Source organism: Manduca sexta, chromosome 17, assembly GCF_014839805.1.
Source record: "Manduca sexta isolate Smith_Timp_Sample1 chromosome 17, JHU_Msex_v1.0, whole genome shotgun sequence".
Classification (NCBI taxonomy): domain Eukaryota; kingdom Metazoa; phylum Arthropoda; class Insecta; order Lepidoptera; family Sphingidae; genus Manduca; species Manduca sexta.
Genome location: NC_051131.1, coordinates 15,142,509 through 15,165,409, shown reverse-complemented (window position 1 = coordinate 15,165,409; position 22,901 = coordinate 15,142,509). Strand labels below are relative to the sequence as shown.

The window sequence follows — 22,901 nt, the reverse complement described above, 5'->3', positions numbered from 1 at the left end:
TGTTCGGCGTAGCAAAATTAAGCTCAAACAAATCCAATAGTGCGGTACAGTTTGCCTTTATTTCACAGTTCGTTTATCACGAGCTGGTCTGAGCAGTGAGCACGGAGGCGGCGGCCGGCGGGCGGCGTCTCACTAGTGTGTAGTGTGCTGTGTGTAGAGAAGTGTGCATGCACAGACCGCTGCTCGTTATCTAACAGTGCAGTCGCTGTGTGCGCCGGCCGCATACGAGCGAGCGCTTCGAGCGGCGCTGGTGGCTGTAAGCAGGTCAGTGTGCGCGAGGCAAGTGGGTCACGGATGCACCACGGTGCGGCGGTGCGGGCGTGCTCGGCTCCGCTCGGTTTGCGTCGGCTGCCTCCGGCGACGCAGGCGCGCGGCCCCCATCGATCGCCGCCCACGCGCGCAGCGCCGCTCAAGTGCTCCGCGAGTCGCGACGCGAGTCCCGGGCTTGGCCCCTCGACGATGGCGGCGTGAGCGCGCGCCGCCCGCGGCCTCCGGCGGACATGCCGCGATGGCCAGAGAGGTAACCGTCTCACCTTTGTATTCCGCCTCCACCCTGTTATGTAACGGGGGCACCGGCACGCCCGCGCCGCGGCCCCGAGCTCCCGCGCCCGGCCCCGCATCGCACTGGCTCCGGCCTCGTGGCTGGTGGAGCCTCCGCACCCAGTGGTCGCCGCTCGTGTTCAAGGCTCGGGAACACGACGGAGCCGCGCTGATGTACCGCCGCATCATCGTTAGAGTGCCTTGCAGTGATGGAAGAGTCAGTGATGAGCGCAGTGTGTTCTTGGCCCGGGCCCGGAGCTGGCGCGGCAGGGTGGTGGTGCCGCAGCGTGCATCCCGCTCGCGCGCGCCTCTCTGGCATACTCTCCTCTCGCTCGCTCTGCCATAGCCGGCGCTGCAATTGCAGCCTGCATTGTGTTAAATCTGTGCTAATTCACACCGTGTAGCTATAGGAGTCGTTTGGGTCGTCTGCTGCCAATCGGTATTGACACCATTGCACCACACCTCGTAATTGCTTAAAACATATCCTTTTTATAATCATTCTGTGGTGGGTCATTATTAATATGATAAACTTATTTAATATTTGTACTTGATTTGTTTAGCTAAACAGATAATGAGTCATAAGTATTATATTATTGATGTATGTCGCCCGTAGCACATTCGTAGCAGGCGGCGGCGGTGCCGTAGTCCGACAGCATGGCGTAGCATTCACGTGATTTTTAGCGCAGATTTTTCTAGCGAGAAGCTTTGCTGAAATCTGTATGCGTACTAATTAAAAACGCAAGTTCAAGTTAAATTGTAATATCTACATAACCTCACAGCAGGTTAATATTAAACGCCAGAGAATCGTGACGCATAACAAGTAATTTCATGATGGCAATGCGCTAAACTTCTGTATCTCTAAACATAACTAGCTTTATATATTACAGCAGTGAAAAACCTATCTAATAAAGTTGATTTTACATCGGTAGTGCTGACTCAATGCGGATGGATATGCAGGCAAGTGGCCAGGTTAGTGCCACTATATTATAACAATATACCTATAGATATGAAGTATTTGTGTCATATACATAAATATGTTTTGGAATTAATCTTTTTGTGATTTATTCAAATACTGATATGTGTGCAGTGTATACTCAATCATTGACAATCGAATTGTTGGACTGGATTTAGATTAATTTTCACTGATATATGTCATTATAATACAACTGAATACTGGGACGAGAAAGTAACTCGCATGGTAAGCATCGCAGCCCACAACTGCCCACAAATATTAGCAATACTACCCAGACTCCCAAAGTTCTGAACGCTACTAAATCGCTCTTGTCATCCTGAGATAGAAGACGTGAATTATAACGATGATCAGCACACTAATTGACTTAAGCCAAAGACATTAAACAGCATAGTTAGAGACCTGCAATTTATTTTTAGAAAATTTGAATTAGATTAAAGAAATGTTGAAAAATATGCTGATCCCAATATATTTAAATTCAATATTGGAAGAAAATGTCGCTCAAGTCAATTATAAATTATGAATTTTTAGCCTAGATGTTCATAAGTTAAACTAAAATATTAGAGATAGTTTCGTTCAAGCGACAGACGCTAAATGTGCGATGACTATTACCTTATTTTTTATGGAAATCTCAATAATTTTATCTCGCTGACGTGCAGCTTGATTAACGATTGTAACTCTACAATCGTCAACATTATTTTTATTATTAAATTGTACCATATTGTTTATATATTAAACAGATAACATAATAAAACAGAATACTCTACATTTAAAAAAAAAAGAGGTGTCTAAATAAGAGTAATTGAACACAAATCAACGATTTTCAGAATTATTTTTTGTTTGTTTTTTACACATCTCTAACACTGAACGGATTTTCATAATGTTTTCACAGGTGGACGACTATAATTAGAAGCAGGAGCAGGTTATTGTTTCATTTGCTGGTGGTAGGTCTCTCAAATGTGAGAGCCCGGCTGGATAGGTACCACCGCAATGTCTATTTCTGCCGCCAAGCGGCAGTGTATACTCACTGTTCCGGTTTGAAGAACATGTAGCCAGTGTAACAACTGGACATAATAAGAATTAACATCTCATGACTTAAGATGGCGACCGCAATGGAATACCAAACAATACTTTGTAATTCAAGGTTGGATGGTATTTCTATTGTTTGTGAGCGGTCGTATCGGTACTATCAGGCGAACGGCAAGCTCGTCTCGACATTCAAAGCAATAAAAAAATCGGATACTGAAAATTGTATACTACGAGAGGGGTTTAATTTAATGTGTTTAGGGGAACAGGGGGCTTGTTGTGCACGAGGGTAACTTGTAACACGGCATTTTTACTTTAATTTTACAACTGCTCTAAACTTTTTTTTTTCTCTTCTCACTTTATCATGTACTGTAGTCTTTACCCTAAACTGATTGAAAAGAGCAACACCAGAGTTTCTTGCCCGTTCTTCTCTGGTGAGAACTGCTCTCCGAACTGGTGGTAGAGTTAATATTGACGGAATCTAAATAATGTATAACATTTTACAGATTCAAATAAATCATTTCATTTCATTTCAACCATTTTTTACCGAATCTTATTTGTATACTGCGTCACATGCCTAATACCAATTAGACGGCACTGACTGCGCATCCGCATCATTTTTGAAACCTAATGAAAAATTAAGTCTGTAAGTATATAAATTAATATTAATTTTAAATTTATAATATTGTTTCTTAATTTATTTGCGGTTATGATTATGGACTAATTAAAAAGTTTTTGAATCTTATGTACATGGAAATATATGTGTTTCTAAATTTGAAATTTATTTATTATTCTTAATTAGATATGTTACGACGATTTTGAAAATTATACCACGGGCTTAGTACAAAGTCTGCTGGAACATGTTATAACTTGTCCGAATCTTTTCGATTACATTTTAATAAGGTGTAATTTGATTTCTATTACTGAATGAGAAAAAGAACAGATAAACAACGTCAAAATGCGTATGAGTAGTTGAAATTGTATTAAACTAATTTTCTTAGTCCGAAATTGAGTCAGAGTCTTGGGCGGCCATTTTGTATTTCTTTGCTAAATAAAATATAAAGAAATATGAAAATAATGAGAGTGCAATAATACCTACTGTAGATTTTTGTGACTAAGGTCCGTTTTAACTAAAGAAATTATTAAAAGAGCTTTTGTTGATTTTTCCTTATACATTTATAAAGAAAGATTTACAGTTTTGAGCTACGTACGGTCAGTAGTAAGTGAACCGGTCGATCTCAAGATAATATATACGTTTTTCTGAAAATTGTTACAAGAAGCACCTCGTTCCTCTATATGAAATAGCGGCAAAGATAGTCATTAATAAATTCGCCATAAGATAAGCTAACGGGAAACCAACGAATCCATGGTTACACGCGCTTTTGATCCCTAGCAATTCGTATCAGGTATTTTCATATTGATGCACCTTTCTATTCTTATAACTGACACTTATAACTGATTCACGTTTTCAAAAAATACACTCTTAACAAATAATATACATAGTACATAAGAAATACATTCAATAAATAAATTAACTGATGCGAACAACCTAAAAAACGAATTGTAATGTTTTTTGGATTATGCACCGTACTTTATACTTGAATTTTAAAAAGAGCAACACTAGAGTTTCTTACCCGTTTTCTGTGGTAGAAACTCTAATCCGAACTAGTGGTAGAGTTCATGGGATTAAAGAGGTTTAAAGAGATGTTTCACAAGTCTTATTTGACAGTTATTGCATTGACAGCCAGAAAAGTATTCAGTGAAGATTTTTATATGCATTCAGATTAATTATTGGTAGGATATTTGTGTCTATGGTGGGACATTGTATCTGCCCAAGTAGCGACCACCGTGCACAAGGTGCAAGGGTGTCGATTAAGGCATAGACTATGTTGTTGGGCATAATTATGTCGACTAGTGAGAGGTATACATCTCTCAGCAGTTGATATTCTATCTGGACCCTACTCCATTTACCATTGTCAGTGGAGTCACTGCCGTCCCCGTAAGAAAAAAAAGAACTACCCAGTTTTAATAATTTGATCTTACCTTACTTCATACTTATAATATAAATGCGAAAGTTTGTGAAAATGTTTAAATGTTTGTAAGAAATAAATGCTGAAACAGCTGAATGGATTTCGATAAAAATTGGCGTAGTAATAGACCATATTCTACATTAAATTATAAACTTTTATTCCCCGTTATTTGCTCCTATAGGAAATAATGTAATTTTTAAAATAGATGACGCTAACATCAAACATAGTTTAGAAAACTTTATATCGGAAAAGATTTAGCAAGTGAAGCCGCAAGCAACACCTAATGAAATATAAAAATATGAACCCTCACGCGACGATTGCTGGATTTTTTAATTCGTTGGTTAAATCATTAATCGGGTAATAAAGTGGGTATGAACCGTCGCGGATCTCGGAGGCGGCCGACGCACCCGCCCGTCCCGTTCGCCCTCTGATTTTAAATTATCGGTAACCGATTAGCACAATCTATTAATTTAATCAGTATCATTTCTTTTGATGGAGGAATGTGATGTTAGATTGAGTTTTGTAAAATAAACTGTGATGCTAGTCCAAATCCGAGTGAAAAATCTTTTAGAATTGTATTTCATGCCAAAGTTTTTTTTATTGAATGACGAGGCGAGCTCGCTTTTCGCCTGATGGTAAGACACGACCGTACATAGTTAGTAGAAACGCCATCCAACACCTTGATTACAAAGTATTGTTTGGTATTCCACTGCGCTCGCCGTCCTGAGACATGAAATGTTAAGTCTTATTATGTCCAGTAGTTACACTGGCTACAATGTTCTTCAAACCGGAATACAGCGGTGACTACACACTGCTGCCTGGTGACAGAAATTGACATTACGGTGGTACCTTCCGAGGCGGACTCTTGCCTATGAGAAACCCACCACCAATAAGTTTTTCGGAATTAGATATTTCTATATGTTTATATTATTCCCAGAGACTATCAATTTTAAATAATAACTGCATAAAGTATAACTAACTATTAAACGTTTATTGATTTTTGAATGATGTTTATAACTCGCACATAAAGTAAATAGATGTTAGCTTTATAGGTCTACAAAACTCGAAATGGATACTTTAATAAAAAAGTTAACTTAGTCAATCATGTATGTCTAGGAATGAAAATTACGAAAATAAACTTAATCGTTGAGTTTATTCTCGTCACTACGACAAAGCCGAGCGTTAAGTAACGCGACCGATTTACCGTATTCAAATGTTTGCATCAAAAACGCGACATCTCGTCAATGAAATATACTTTGTGTACAAAATTTTGAACCCGGACATATCCAGACGATCACGGTGTAAATTAAATTGTAGTAGGTTCGCAAAATATACGGTTTAGAAATATTAAAACTATTTTTGATCCGCGATACTATAACAGTACCAAGTTTGGTATTTACCAAAAATATTTTTTCCATTTCGAAAATCTTCGGGCAAGAGACTGTAATAATATTGATTTGTCAATTTAAATGCTTAAAATTATCCGCACGAGTAATATTAGAACTACTCTAATTGTACATTTAAAACGTGCAATCATAATACGACACTTGAAAATATTCAGACTAGACTTTACCGTCACAGGAAGCTAGACTAAAAGTTGTACAACTATGATAGACGTTTACACCATTTATTAGTAACGCCCATTATGTAATTAACTTGAAACAAATACTTTAATATAAAAAGTGGTTCACTCTACGTATGTACAGAAGTACAACCCAAGCCACTTTAAGAGAAAAATTACATTCCCGAAAACAATTATAGGCGTACGGGCGTCTAGAATCAAATCAAAAGGAGTTTGTTAGAGGCCGGCGGGTCGTCGGCCGACAGGACGCCTCGCCCCATATCAGCCCGGTGACACAGCGGTCACCTACCACGTTCATCGGTGATTTACGATTCAATATTAGAAATATTTCTAATATTTAAGTCGAAAGTGACTTAAACTATGTTATTGGAAATACTATTTTTGTAGTTATAAACGTACTCAAGATGCTCAACGATCTAACTCAATTAACTAGGAAATTAGATACCAGCTTGTGGAATGAGGGATGAGTATTGGCAGATGTTTAGGACCCCGGAAAATTAGCAAAATTAGAACTTCACGTCATATTCCTAATATCTGATCATTGCCATCATGTTGTGGAATAACTAGCGCTTATTATCCTTGTTAATTGTTTTTATTTCAATTGGTAAACTTATACTGTGCTTTTCGGTCCTACAATAGCATGTGACCAAACACCAATGGTGCTTTTTTCGTAATCGTTATCTCACAATCCATAGTACCACAAGTTAATGAGTAGCAGAGTACTTGACAAGCTTTCCTCTCCTTTACTAGAAATAGTACCTAGTGCTCATTTGTAACAGTGAAAATCAGAAACTTGATTGTTATCCTGTGTAGAGTCCAGCAGCGCAGGAAAAAAATTTCATAAGCGAACCCGACACGACATCTACTTAGGTATTAATATACATGAATGCGATTTGCAAATCCATCTAATGATAATTAGATTTTACAAAAATTACGAAAGGGAAACCGGCAGGGATCTGGTTATATGAACCCTGCGGCACTGTTGGACATCCAATAATTTCCACATTTTACAGCCAAATCGTAACGTGCGGCTTCAGGGCAATTTTCAAGTATATTCCTAATTTGTACTTGCCATATACAGCTGACAGATTCTATCAAAGTTCCGGTGTTGGGTAAAGTTCCTCGAAACCTGCATGTTGCACGTGAAAGGTGACGAGTTCAGAATTTGGTGGTGGAGTTACTGTTACTCTCTGGTGTGTAATGGAACGTAGGAAATACTCCTTGATTAGTTTGCAAATTGTACAATTATAATAGTTTCTCTTGAATAATGTTATTCTTCAAGTTAATGCTATTATATTGTTTTTAAATCTATGACAAGTAAAACTCGTAGCTGAGCGGCAACCACCACATCGACCTTTAAATCATAGCAATAAAAACAATAATAAACCCTCGGATAATTTCGGGCTAGGTATTAAGAATTACGTGACAGCATTGCGCTTCCCATCCTAAAACTTGTATCAAATTTAATTAAGTTGGTTGCAACAATGTCCTTCGAACATAACAGCAATTCTTGTACATTTGAATTTTACGACAGTGGTACTTCTACCGCCTAGGAGAACAATTATTAAATACTTTTGTTATAAATTTTATATGGATTCTAAGCTGCTTTGATAAAAAAAAATCAATAACATACCTATTACACAATAATTGTTCTACGTGTATTTTAATTCCTAAATCAGTTTCTAATCGTTTTTACAGATTAATAGAGCCGAATAAAAAGTTTTATGTTTTAATTGAATTTGAAGTTTCGTGTCCTATAGTATGCATAGAAAATGTTTTTAACAATTTTTCATAAGTACACCTCAAATAGTCGCATAGAGTTCTTTGGTTGTTATAAACAACAGCATCGATTGGCGTTAAAAAAGTTTTTGCGTAAATTGTCAATTTTTTTACTGAATAATTTTATCAGGATCTGTGAATGTAGATCTTAATATCTCCAAAAACGACTGTTTCCTAAAACATGTTCTCTCTTTTCTTGTAGCTAAAGCAGTTAAGGTAGCTACCCTTTCTGCTCCATCTCAAAAACTCACCATGTATAATGCTTTGAGTCTAATGCAATGCTTGATATTTTTTATTTTACATAGCTTTTTAAATTTTATCAACATTTAGCGACCGCCAAATAACAACTAATAATTATTATAAAAGTAGACTGTTTAGTCTACTGTGTGTGTATGTTTAGTCTACTACGTAGTCTTTGCTCATGTGAAATTGTTTTTCTGGAATATTCTTTCAAATAAGTAATCATGTTTTCTGATTAAAGCCAACTTTATAATGCTAATTTCTTTTCCTTATTTTAATACAACGATTTGGGCACGCCGTTCGCCTGATAGTAAGCGATACTACCAACAATAGCAACACTATCTGCAACTTCGACTTATAAAGCACTGCGTAACATCCATTACCCTGAGTTATAATTGCTAACAAACAACTTAAGATCTTCACAAACTTTCACATCCCTAATATTACTGCGACGATAGCGTCGTTGCATTGCGTGCGCACTACCACTGCTCTAAGGTCCTGCGTTCGAATCCCGGTTCAGGCAACTGATATTGGGTTTTTCTGCTCAGCATCAGCTCGAAGTCTGTAATTTGTGTCCGATATGGTATTAATATGGCTCCCTATCACACAATATGGAGAAAACACAGGCGACAAATGGGTTTCCTAAATGAAAGCGTGATATATGGATGTGTGTGTAATATATAGATTTTTTTTTAAATTAACTTATATTAATTTCAAGTTGTTTCTCTCAAGCTTTGTCTTATTTGCGCTAATATAAAAATCGGTTTTTAATTGCATCAAGCATTGAATAAAACAAATCCCGCCAATAGATATGCACATTTACTCACGTAACACCGTAATTCATTTAGGGCTGGCAGTTTTAAACGATGGCCTCACGGCGGCCTTGTTACAATGACATTGGGCCGAGTGTGAGGGGTGACCCTGCGGCGGACAATACTCTCAAGTCTCGAGCCTCGCCTTGAGTCGAGCCGCTCTTGACGTAGGCACGGCTTGTAGTTATACTCCATACTATATAGATCAGGCGCGTCACCTTGATCGCTTTTAGATAATTGCTTCAATGGTGATGAAACTCCAAAAGACATTGATCAAAGGTGAATGATGCCTGCCTATAAATGATAGTTTTTGAAGATGTTTGAAACAAGTATTTCACGCGTGCGGAATCACAAACAAATACAAGTCATAGACCCTTAACTTAATAGTTTGAACTATAGCACGAATGTCTCGGCTATACCAGAATTGTACATCTGGAATAAAGCGACGTAAATAATAATATAATATTATATTATTATTGCTCAGCAGTGGGCAAGTATACTCGTTTGCTTACTTTGTGTTATAACGGTAAACTTTCTACACTGAATCAGCTCAAACATGTTTAATACCATTTAATAGCACCCCATCATACGCGGCACGCCAGCAATTCTGTAAGATTTGAATTTTTCCTTCCAGAAAGTTACATTTTTCACGTACAACGCGAACATACTTGCACGCCGTTTCGACTCGTCGGCATCTTCAATAAGAGCTCCTAAAAATAAACGTTCGTTGAGTTTCCAGCGTTACCTTCGCCCTCATTTGTCTCGCTGTCGTGAAGGGCGTAAGTTGCAGTTTAGCTCCCTTCATAATTGCAAGTGTCTGGTGCTAGCGACGGCTTTGTTTTGCAACCGTTGAGTGTCCACTTTGTGCTGTACAAAGGACTCTCAGGATAGCAAAGGATGTAGTTCACAAGTGTCTTCAAGTGCGGCTGTTGCTTCATTTCGTGCCGGTGGTGCACTGTTGTGCTACATTTAAAAATAAATGTGGGTAAAAGGGCAATGGTGCACTTTTGAAACAATTCCTTTGAATATTCGTTGCATTTTGTTTTTATCTTCATTTAAAAATGGTATTTGTATTAAAGGGACCAAAATGTTATTTTTAAAGAGCTCTTTCGGGAAAGTATCCACTATCCATAAAAGTTCGATACATAACTTTCACGTGATATGACGGGACAGCAACAGAAAATAAAAAAGAAATGTAGACGTGTGAGTATACCTTCTTGTTTCATAAAATGACTAACGCTGATTGATAAAAAAAACATACTTTAAACCGGTGGATCTCTGAACTTGACATTTTGAAACGAATTAATTATACAACGGAACAAAAGAATTTTTGTCAATTCTTTCCCTAAAGTAGTTTAATTCCATCGGGCACATGGCTACTGAGATTACATCGATTTTGATGCTATACATACTCCGGCCTGCATCCCCGATGAGGCGTAAAGAATGCTACAATAAGTGATGATAATATTTTAGTCAAATGTAATACGCAGTGAGATTATTGCTCATCATAATTCAAATAGCTCCGCCAACTTCTTTCTTTACCGCACTATGACGCTTTGGAATGATTTGCGCGCACACGTGTTCTCTTCCTATAGTCCTGGACCCTTCTGCTAGAGCGTGAAGAAGGAGCTGGGTAGGCTGGCATGATTGTGTGATTGTGTGAATGACATGAGATAGCCATCTGTTGCCATTCGGTACTCTATCTGGATGTGATCATGCTTACCATCAAGTGCAGTGCAGTGCAGGCACTTTAAAACAAATCTTTGATGCATTCAAAGAATCCCGAAATTGCTCGACCTGAGAAACGAAAACAGAGTCCCGGTTTACTTCCATGTGAATTGCCACTGAACCAAAGAAACTTAGCTTTATATCTACTAACAAGTTAGAGCTGGCAGACAAGCTCTCATCCGTCAAATTACATACATAAATAACTACGTACAGTTCTTAGTAGAGATGAAATTACTTCGTAACTGTTCTGTTTCTGCTCTATGTTTATTTTGTAACTACAGTTGCTCGTCATGACGATGACAGTGTACCTATTACAAATTACATATATTACTGTAATTATGCCATTAATCGAGAATAAGCGTAGGTGTAACCATGATTTATCGGGATAATTTGATTAGGTACATTCAATGTGTCAATAAGCAATTGGCATGATGATTGAATTCTCTGCCCATGGAATTGTAATCTACTTTTTTTATCTCTATGAATTTGACAATATAAATGTATTATGTTAATTGTATACAATTTAATATATTAATAGGTGTACAAATTACATATCATATTAATTCCGGTGTCACATGTTAACATGGTGCGGCCATAGCATAGGTATCATCTTCTGATATCGAAGGACGCAATGTCGCTCGTCGATCGACTTTGCAATTGGAAGATCCTATATAATAATATCAGCCCTGTATTATATACTGTCCCACTGCTGGGCACGGGCCTTCTCTACTACTAAGAGAGATTAAGCCCTAGTCCACCACGCTGGCCTGGTGCGGATAGGTAGACTTCACACACCCTCAAAATTCCTTTAGATATTTCTCAGATACGTCGGCTTCATCACAATGTTTTCCTTCACCGTTAAAGCAAGCGATAATTCACAAAGAATATACACATAATTTTAGAAAAAGTCAGATGTGGCTACCCTTTGAATTTAAACCTGCTCTTCTTCTCGGCAGTCCGTTCCACAACCAACTAGGCTATTGCTGTTGGAAGACTATAACGTACTTAATAAAACCACGTCATGCATGGTATACTAATACCCAGTCCATGCTGGCTTCCCTTTATATAGAAGTTATATAGAATCTAATCACCATTAGAATGATTTGCAGACCGCATTCATATACTAGTACCTATATGTTGTGTTGAGTTCTCTTTCGGAAAATTTCACCTTTCGCCAATGCTAATACCTTATGTTCATAGACATTTTGATAATCAAATTGCTCGTCTGATTGTAACTATACAAAACATGAGTATCACAGCATAATATCCCATATTAATATGCAGTCTAAAAATATACGAAGAGGAATAAAGGTATAGTGACACACCAACAGACACGACTAACTTGATTATCAATTTCTTAACTATGTTACCGAGTGTTTGGAACATTGGTGTCTGAGCCGCTGAGGTGCGGTTATAAACTGAAATTGTTTATCGTTAGAACATTAAAGGTTTCTCTTTATGGAAATAGTTGATTTAAATAAGGAATGGTTTTTTAACACGAAATGTAGAATTTTAAAAATTTAGATATGTAATTTTATTTTTATTTAATTAATAATCATTGCACACGAACAGTATATACATACTAATGTCAATATAGAAGACATTGTAATTAAAATATGATATGCATACCACTTACAGGCATACACAAAATTCACAAAGTAAGTAGGGTAAAGCTAAAATATTAGGCACATAATATGAATATTAAACAAAAGTAACAGGTTTAAATATTTTATAAAAAAAATGTTTTTTTTTTATAAAATACATTTTACAGACTTATGGAAAACTAACAGTTTGAAACACTTATGGAAAACTATCAGTTTTTTTGAACGTTTTCTGTACCGTCTAAGCGAAAAGGTATATTTTTAACCATAAAAACCAATATAATTCCTAATGCGTTACATTGAACTTACTACACGACTTGCCCATGTAAATAAAACTTACTTTCATCACTGCGTTTCGGGATTCTATTGCATCCTATGCTACTATGGGGGGATTTAGACCGCGGTGGAGAAGTTTACCGCATAAAGTTCATCCATATGACCTGGAAATGGTCTATATTATATGTCCTACGGGTACCTCTCTTGTGATTTGTGCTCTATACGAGAGAAGATTGGTCATCTCCTGTAGACAGCAGTTTGGCTTTTCCCCTGGCATTGTCGATATTAAAAGCGATTGCCTTTCACTTGTCTGCGAAGACACTAAAACAAATGCTAGCAAAGATTTATTAATCTTATCTTATAATTATTATAAATGCGAATATTTATGTACATGTTTGGATTTCCGGATATTTGTTCTAGTAAACTCAAAAACATCTAAACGGGTTTGGATGAAATTTGGAACACTTAAAAATCATATCCTAGATTAACATATGCCACTTTTAAAAGCTTTAAACGCAGAGAAAGCTGCGAAAAAAGAACCAAGTTTTTCCTAATATAAATCTTATTTCCATTATCATTGCTACAATTTGTGGGTTTAATAAGACTTTACAATCATGGCAACGTAGAGTAGCCACCAGTGGCAAAGGGTGAAATGTTTCAAAAGGTAACTTGAGGCAAAAATTGCTTTAGTTAACATATAGCGATCAATTTACCAGAAATAAAAAACTGGACAAATGTAAATAAACGCAAAAGGGAAGCTGGTAGGAACCGGGTTGCATGGACGCTTCGCCACTGGTAGCCGCTGATGTACTATAATAATTAGTCATACGTAGCCCCTAAGTTTACTTTAATGTCATGTTTATAGACCATAAGTAATGTGGTATATTGGCCACTAACAAATTATCCATCTGCATTGAGTTAGAATGCTGATAAATATTAAGAGTTGTCGTCCAACCATTACACCTTAAGTGCTTTAAGTATTTAATTTAAAAGAATAAGTAAGCATTTAAAAAAAACTATTCGCTAGAGTAGACCCTATTTTAATTACTATAGATAAATCTTATAACCAACACATCAAATCAACTTGTAATATTCTACGGCGTAGTGACTACGTAATTGTCCGTAGCTCGACAACAAACGTAGCGTGCGTAGTCTCGTAGCACAACCGTAGTCGTGTGTAGCAAACATTTTTTGATATATTGTGTCGGTTATTACAAGACAATTTTACCACAGATTGTTTTTAATTCTTGTCCCATAAACACTGAACAATGAACTGATGGAATAGCTATTTCAAGTTACAAGCTAATAACTTGGAAAATCAAAATAATATAAATTATTTTACTATGCATTTTACTAGTTACAAATTTATAACTTTTATAGGTAAAAAAAACTCTATATACCTACTGATAAAAAATTTAAATTACCAAAAATGCCTTGAATCTACAAAAAGTGCATCATCGGCATCGCTAATTTCAAGATCTTACGGCATCAAGAGATTACGGGCGAGCGCTGCAGTGCGGGGCCGGGCGGCGGGGCGGGAGCGGTAGCGCGGCGGAGGGCGCGCCCGTGGGTAGCGGGGGGTGTGTGCCGGTGGAGCAGGCGGGGTGAGAGATGTGCGCGGGGGGGCGATGCCGCGACCGGGTCACGACTCGCGCCCAGTGCGGCCGCGGCAGCTCCGCCGGCGCGCACTGCGCCGCCCGCCTTCTATACAACCTCTCCATACTCCGAGTTAACTGAACGTTCTGTGTATTTAGTACAAGGTGTGGTGCATTGTCGGTCAAGTGTGTAGTGATCGGGGACAATGATTGTTGAAATACAAGAGGTACGTGCCGTTTATACACGTGATCGGACGACACTTGGGACGGTTTTATGTCACGTTTGATGCACCAGAGATAATTATACTTTTATATATAACAGCGATAAAAAATTGTCTACCATGTACCCACTACTACTTGTGACACTGATGTATTGTTGAAACTTTTAATGGTCCACAAGTTGTGAAGTCTCAGTGTAGATTAAAGATCGTGTAGGGTGCCGATGTCAGTCGGTCAACGCACAGTGCGTGCGGGGCGGGGCGGGGCGCAGCGGGGTGTGCGCGGGTGTAGCGCGGGCCGCGGGACGGGAGGTGGGGAGGTCGCACGGGCGTTGCACCGCTGCAGCCAGTGCAGGCCGCACCGACAGGGCAGCTCCGCCGGAGCCTGCGGGGCGTTACTCGTATTACTTACATCCTAATGTACTAAATATAGTTTCGTACCTGAATCAATGAAAATGGGTTACATTGTCATCACTCTAGAACAGATGATTATAAGTTTGAGGTGAATAAACGTATTTCAAATTAATGTATTTTCAGGAGGTTAGAGGAAAGAGGCCTTTCAAGATATGGGACAGTTCTCGGAACGTGAGGAAGGGGCTGGTGGTCACTAGCTTTGAAGAGTTAATACATAGAGGTCAGTGAACACAGTTTTTATACGCGGGCAGTATTAGCAATACAATTACAGGTGTTTGACATAGAGAAAGCAAAATGATTACGAAATATTTGAATATATTAATTTGCGGTAATAGATATTTATTAATTAGCTGGCTGAATGAAAAAACGCGTTTTAACTTAGAAGTTATACATTCAATTCGCATTACCTAATCTAGTTTAATGAATTATAACTACAGCTTTGAATCGTTTATGAATTGAAAGGATACTTACAAAATTTTTATTATAATTTAGCATCTTCTATTTTAATATAATCCTTTTTTATACTTAATACAAAAATACTAAAGTGTTCTTAATACCTACTTTTATAATCATGTGATAACTTCTTTATTGCTTTTAATTAATGTCAATATTAGCTGTTGTTTATTTAAACTCAGCCATCTCAGTGGTGCAAGCTTTGTCATTATTGTTGAACATAGACTAAAGCGAACTCATATTTAATTCTCGACAACTGTCATTTACTTGTGACATTAACGGCCTGTTAAGTTAGACAGTAAATGCTAAATGCATTCTTGTTTACTATTTATTTGGGATTTTGACTTCGTATTGGTCGCCGTTTTTATGTTTAATTATTAGAGTTTACTTTTACATCGTGAACAGGCCCCTAATGTTGCTATTACTTCCGTTTCAGTTTCATTTGATATCATTCATCGTTGTATTATTATCAATTTGATTAATTGGGTTTATTTTTACTATTCATATGTTTACAACTTTTTTGTTTAATTAGTAGTAAAATACTAAATTTTGTGTTTTTGAATGTGGCAATGCTCATGGATTTCAACAATTAAAACTGGCTTTTACGATACTTTGAATCTTATCCCTGGACTAGAACGTAGCTTTCCCACTGCTGTGAAATTTACAGTAAATATGAAAACTGGTGTCTATAAAACTGGAATAACTACACGTTTCCGTCTTGTAAAATATGGAACTGCTTTATTTTACTAATACCGTTAAGGTGGTAGCTCAAGGTCCATTTTCTAAAATTTAATATGACGAAATTTTAAAGGCAGAAATATCCATGATTATTAATTATTTTTACATTTTTCTTTCAACTGCGAGAACTAATCACTAACTAGACGTGAATTTAAATTCTTTACTTGCCAATACTTGTTTAGTTACCCAGATTAAAGCCGAAACAAAATGTATGAAAATGGACCTTGAGCTACCACCTTAACTTTAAACCAGAAAAGGAAATGTGGCGCCCTCAAACAGCTTTCTGATTCTCCTGATCAACCTGGGCTCACATAAGACAAACCACATAGTAACAATAGCTTTTTAATTTACAAAAAACCTAAAATTATTAGCCTTATCATTATTATAAATCACAACGGACTTTAAAAAACCGAACTCAAAACAAATGATGCAAACATACATTTGTGTCATTTAGGAAATTAAACCTGTATAGTGTATACCTTTTACCTTCTACCTACCTTTTCTAGCTTTAATATAGCTACAGAGTTTAAATAGAACTAAACTTGACACAGCGCCAATGGTAGCTAGAACATTAGAAATGCCTAGATTTGTTAGACAGAACTATTTTTTTTTACATTGGCACGTCAACGCGAGCCCACTGCACCTGATGATAAGTGGAGTAAAGACCATGTAGAGTGTCGACCTCGCGAGCCTGTGTATATCTGGATATACACAAGCTAATCCCGGCACAAAATGCACTTCGGGAGCCACTATGACGGGTTTTATACGTTGTGTACGGTGACCACCATCCGTTCGAATACTAATATGTTACCACCTGCAACTTAGTAGTAAATGACGAGATTTTTATTTACATATAATATTATATGCCGCTATATTTAGGCTTTTTATCTCAGAAAATGGACAATGGTAACTTCTGTTCCGGAAAAAGACTTTCAGTTAATATAACATATTTTCCGGTAGTCTATATATAGGCCACCCATTGGTCGACACTCGCACCGAGGCTGCCCGGCAACTCCCACTGGCTTTTTCCAAAAATTAGTTTGCTGCAAAGCTATTTCCGTCTCTAGGAAGTACGTAGCGGAAAATTTCATGCATTTTTTCCAAAGACTGGCATTTTAAAATTTTAGATATATAGGTTTACGTTTTAGTTTCGTGTTGTCTGATAATTTGATTTTGTGTTTTTTGTAGTGAAACCTTATATTGTGTAAAATTGTATTAGTAATGAGGTTTTACATGAGTTTGTACTGTAAATTTTGGGGTGCGCTCTTCTCGTGTACTATAAAATAGTAATATATTACATCTATAAAATAGTACCTTGATCGAAATTGCATTGTGCAGTCCCAATCAGATCCGGATTTAATGACTTCGCCGTAATAAAACTGAGCACAATTACATTACTTAAAAACATTATAATATGACATAAATAATATCGACTTGGCGACAAATTTTATCTAGTAGAGGTGACAACCATTTAAAATCGTAATCATAAAACTAACGAAAATAAGGAATAAAAATAACAATTCCTTTTAATGGAGAAAAACAAAGTGGCAATAACAAGGATAGCAAACACTCAACCTGGATCAGAATGTTTGGGATCGGTGGGGACGGTTCCACGAACAACATTATGTGAAGTGGGTTAAAAATAACCTGACTACCTTAAGGAACTTTGAGATGACGTCAATGAAATTAATATTTAACTTGAAATAATTTTTTCTACCTTCTACCACCCTGTAATATGCAAAGACTATTGTTTCCCAATTTCACATTGTAGATGTATGTATGTATGTAAAATTATTATAGAAGACTTTAAATCTCATGTTTTAGGATATAAAGCACATTGGGCGCTCTGAGAACTTAATTACAAGGGTGGTTACAGCTGCTACTTTTGTTGTCAATAATAGGTAGCAGAGTAATAACCTAACTATTAGACAGTTTTCTCAAATATGTATATCAATTTAGTTCCTTTCAGGGTAAGCGAAGCAGAAGGGTAAGATATGCTGAGAATTTGACCACTGCCAATTTCTTTCTCCCTTCTACTTTTACTAAAATACAATATACGATGCAGTGAAACGAAATAATGCCATATTTACCAAAGAAAATTGATCAAATACACGTTCTGGTTTTTTGAACTAATAAGATGCTAACAAACATATATTCCGCCTGATCTTAGCATTAAGAGAATTGAAGAAAATACATATTATTTCTTTTATATTTCTATTAGTTCGCTTCCAACGTCCTACGGCACCTAGAATACAGAGTCGAGGTCGGTCCGGCTGTAGTAAACTGTTTAGCAGCGGGTCAACAGGGCTGCGCGGTTGGTTGCGCTCGTGACCTGATTACGGGTTCGAGGATGTCACCGCTCCCACCGTTTAGCCAATAAACATCCGTCTTTGTGAAGTTTTCTTCATTACTTTTCGGATTGAGTGGGTTTTGAAACATTTAAGGGTTTACATAGCGAGTAGTTTTGTTGTGTTAGGTCAGTTTCATTGTACAAATTAAATGTATTCTTACGGTTGGTAGCTGCATTGTCTTATAGATCATGGTCACCATGTCGGTGTTGAGTAATTGAAAAAATATATCAACACTCATACTACTACATACTTAATAATATTTGTTTTCTCTACTTTGATTTTTAAATTAAAATTTTAGTAAGTAATTACCCAAATGAGTTGTCGTTGATAAAACAAAAAACTACTTGAATGTAATATAAGTATTCTTAGTAACGGAACCTGTTAACCTGCGTGTTCTGACGGCAGGTAAGGAGAAGTTGTCAGTAGCTGCGAGTGAGCCGGTGCGGCTGGTGCTAGAGAGTGACGGCACGCAGGTCGAAGACGGCGAGTACTGGCGTACGCTACCACCCAATACCGTACTGCTGCTGCTGCGCCAGGGCGAGCGATGGTATCCCACAGGAGTCGACGTCATCAAGGCCGGTCAGTGCGCACACATCTACCATATCACACCTACACGTATCAACGTTATTTGACTCTATGCTATTCCATTTTCAGCAATATCAGCAATCCCCAAAATAGTATGCGAGACGATCCACGCGCTCGAGTTACACGATGAGACGCCTTCATGGAAGATCATGGACAACAAGGGGCGCGTCACGGTGGTGCTGCACTGGGACCAGCGGCCCGCGGCGTCGCCGGCCGCGCGCTCACCCTCGCGGCAAGCCAAGCCGGATCGACGGCCCTCGCTCGTGATCCAGACGTCGCTGGACCGGCCGCAGCCGCCGCCGCCACACATCACTGTTGTGAACCACGACGAGCCGGGCCCCGCGCCGCGCCGACTGTCGCGCGGGCCCGGCTCGCTCGAGCATACGCCCGGCGGCGTGCACGTGCATACGTCCGAGTGCCGCGCCGCGCCCGCCTCGCCTGCGCCGCACCCGCCACACGCACGGCCACCGCCAGACGAGTGCGACTTCCATTGCTGTGCGCTACATGAGGAAGGACGCCGGATCGCCGTACACAAAAGCGTCGCTACCTCGCCCATACAGGACGCGCAGCCTCGTGCCTCACCACAGGGCCGACCGAAAGGCCACGTGCGCTTTCTAGACGCAGAATCGGCTCGACGAGGTGATCGCGACTCGTCTGAGAGTGAAACAGAAAACACACTCGTTGAAGACGAGGCGGTCACATCGGAGAAGTTCTTGCTGTTGATTGACCAACTGAGCGTGGACCAAAAGCGACACCTCACCATAAAGGACATCGGCATCATACTGGAACGGCTCAGCTCAAAGATCCTAGACGTGGAGCGGCTCGACCGCGAATCAGAGTCGGACGACTGTTACAACTGGACAATTAAGGCGACGATCAGAGGCGACGCGCTGAGAGAGCTCGGCGTCATATACAATGGCAACTACTACGCCATCAGCGAACACCCGGGCTACCGGGAGGAGAACGAGGAGGCGGGAGACGAGGGCGAGGAGGAGGAGGAAGAGGACAGACTCTGATCGGGCCTGTGCGGCGCCGCCGTGCCCGCCGCCGCCGCCGCCGTGCGCCACGCGCTGTGCCGCATCGCCGCGCGCTGACGGCTGCGAGCCTCGAGCGCCGCACCGACCCCCGCGCCCCCGGCGCACACACCGCGCTCCTCCGCGGCCGCCGCGCCACGGAGGATACCCACAGAGTGAGTGACAGAGCTGCAGCGTGAACGGCTCGGCTCGGATCTCAATCCGCTGTGAACGATTAGAGACTTATATATAAAATTGAATGCGGCGCGACCTCTCGCCCCGCGGTGCGAGGCGCGCCGACGCGACTTAGGTAATAAATAGCGAAATTATTATAAGTAAAACTGACTTCCTATCGTTTTCTAAGGTGATCGTTTAAGTGTACGCGCCGGTGCACAGACGGGCGCCAGCCGACAGCGCCGGCCGCTTACGCCGACCCCTCATATTAGCGTAATGTGTATTATATTCCGATGTCAGCGGAACACAATAACTGCACAAATATTTATCATCGAGATTGTCGTCGTATGTTCTTAGGTAAATAATAAATTGTACACGAGCGCGTTGGCGACGATTCACTGTGTGACCGCGAGCCAGCACTCCGACACGTGTCCGGCGCCCGGCACCCGGCGACCGCTCTCGCTTGCTCAACCACCTTCATTCTACTCACACTCGAGACTGGCCTAATGCATCGAGGAATATGTATTGTATGGATCACATTGCACAATCGACATTCATATTAACTGTTAATAACACCACTTTAGGCGTGAAAGATGCAAATAAAACAATAAAGTTGTGACTTGGCACGGCCGCGCGGCTGTCGGACGCCGGGCCGGTCGCCGGACGCCGGTGCCGCAGCGTCACGGCACTGCGCGTGCGCACAGACTATAAACAATAATGTTATGTAATCGAATGAGGTTAGACGGAGGCGGTGCGTTACAGAACCGTGTGATGTTACTCGCAGAATTTGATTCGAGTTCACTGTAGTCAATAAAGAGATGGTTTGTCAGCGCTGGACGACAATTCCGTGTAGCTAGGGCGATGTTTCAGAGAGAGCACATAACATTATACATATATATAATAGATATATAAATTATATTAATAAATTCAATGTTATAAAAAGAGGTTGTAACTAAAATACGAATCCTTTATACCGCCATCGCATCAAGTCATCATGCCAAAATGGGTATTTGTAGTGGGTAAGTTGATTCTTGTATTTATTAGCTCTATGATACAGTAGTGTTGTGGGATGTTTTTGATTTTTGTATAGTGTCGATGCGTGAAACGGAACACGCAATAATGTATGATATATGAAATGTAATAAGTTTTACGGCTCCGCGGAGGCCACCATCAAATGTATAGATAATTAAGGTGTAACATTAATGACGACCGAGCGCGCCGCCTCGCTCCGGAGCCGCTGCGCAGCGCGCGTCTCTACGACGGGTTTGGTTTCGCCTCCCGTTCATTCTGGAATACGGTTCATGAAGTTGCCGCTACCTCATATTTTAGTGCATTTGGTTTTGTTATAGCAACGTTTGTTTACGCAAATATATTTTGCATAATATTTTCATGAGCCGTCTCGCATTCCATGTTGATGTTTTGAATGTTAAAGTTATTGTTTAAAAGTTTGATATTGTGATTTGCCCTCGAGTTAATTATTTTCAAGTAATTCTCGCTGTTAAGATGGTAAGACTAAAGTTGAAATATTGTAAGAAATAAAATCGTGGCCGAGTTACGAGCGTCGTACATTTGGATGTCTTTTTGCTCTACAATTTGATTATCGGTTCATAACGGACTGATAACTGAATCGCCTTTGAAATTCATTGCGGCAGAACTGTATGTTTCATTGTAAGTTGCATTTTCGGGTATATGGAATTTATATGAAGAAATGGTGTGAAATTTTGTGGCAGGGCGCAGGCTGGATGTGAGCTTTGAGATGTATGATACGAATAATACTTATGTACATTGCCATTTTAAAAGCAAAAACTATATTACACCAAGTGCACGAAAGATTTAAAACAGTCATCTTATTAATTGTTAAGAGATTCGTCACGACAGACATGATAATTTTGGGTGGCTTCGGTTTAAAAGGCGTAAGATGTAGGCAAGAGACTATGGTGATGTTCACATCCAGCCTGCGCTTGAAGCTATCGATCGCAGGTGTGTTGAAAAGACGGTGAAATTTCTTTTCTCGCTGTCTAAATCATTCGCTTAATTCGTTTTGTACAGCTAATGGTGAGTCTATGGGATTACGATCCGTTACGCACATTATTATATTGTCTAGTTAATGAAAACGTTCCGTTTTTAATATTTTTATGTGCATAGGAGTAATTAATAAATTGTATAAAGTATTATTTGGGGTCGAGCGCGGACGAGTCGCGTTTAATCGATCGGGGATTTGGGCGTTACATAATCCTTAACATCTTTCAATATGCTTTAAATGTTTGAGTGAAACGGAACGGACAAGATGGCTATGCGGAGATGGGCTTGTGAGCTTAGTACGAGTAAGGGAAGGCAATTTTGTATGAAGTATTTGATAGATAAGCATTTTTATGAATGAATATTATGCAACTTTGAGATGTTAATGAATCGGTGGTAAAGTAAGTTTTTGATATCGATTGAAAATGATTGATAGGTTATATCGATTCTTGAATTAAAATTCATGCTGTCAACGTTTAGAACGAATTTTTACTTTAAATGTGTGGCTAATCAATATTGCTAAAGATAAAGAACCGTTTATATTGAATGAAACTAATTTATGATAACTTTGCACATGACGATTGGAAAGTAGGGTAGTTCGTGGCAGCTGTAGAGATATAAATCGAATTGAAAAGGTCCCGTGTGACGAGGAATATGTTGGGAAGCATTTGCTATTTGAAAGTAATCTTTATGTAACGCCTAATTCCTTTGCGATGGTGTACAAATGATAATGTTGCGCGGTCCGTCAACAGTGGCG

The 22,901-nt window shown here is 39.2% G+C and overlaps 1 protein-coding gene across 2 annotated transcripts; it reads left to right on the top strand.

The window, feature by feature from the left end:
* The first annotated feature begins 284 nt into the window (after nt 1-284).
* On the top strand, nt 285-21,351 carry LOC115451468. Of its 2 annotated transcripts, none has more exons than XM_030179812.2 (4): nt 285-520; nt 14,935-15,031; nt 18,759-18,932; nt 19,008-21,351. In XM_030179812.2, exons 1-4 carry the CDS (start codon nt 509-511, stop codon nt 19,952-19,954), a joined length of 1,230 nt encoding a protein of 409 aa, XP_030035672.1. In that variant the 5' UTR covers nt 285-508; the 3' UTR covers nt 19,955-21,351. The 2 variants fall into 2 exon arrangements, with proteins under 2 accessions (XP_030035672.1, XP_030035671.1); XM_030179811.2 differs by lacking the exon at nt 285-520 and adding an exon at nt 14,264-14,406.
* Nucleotides 21,352-22,901: the final 1,550 nt, after the last annotated feature.

Coding starts and splice junctions, on each gene's coding strand:
- LOC115451468 (XM_030179811.2), top strand. CDS start 14,386: ATGATTGTTGAAATACAAGAG. Junction 14,407..14,934: donor TGATTGTTGAAATACAAGAG/GTACGTGCCGTT, acceptor ATGTATTTTCAG/GAGGTTAGAGGAAAGAGGCC. Junction 15,032..18,758: donor TGAAGAGTTAATACATAGAG/GTCAGTGAACAC, acceptor TTCTGACGGCAG/GTAAGGAGAAGTTGTCAGTA.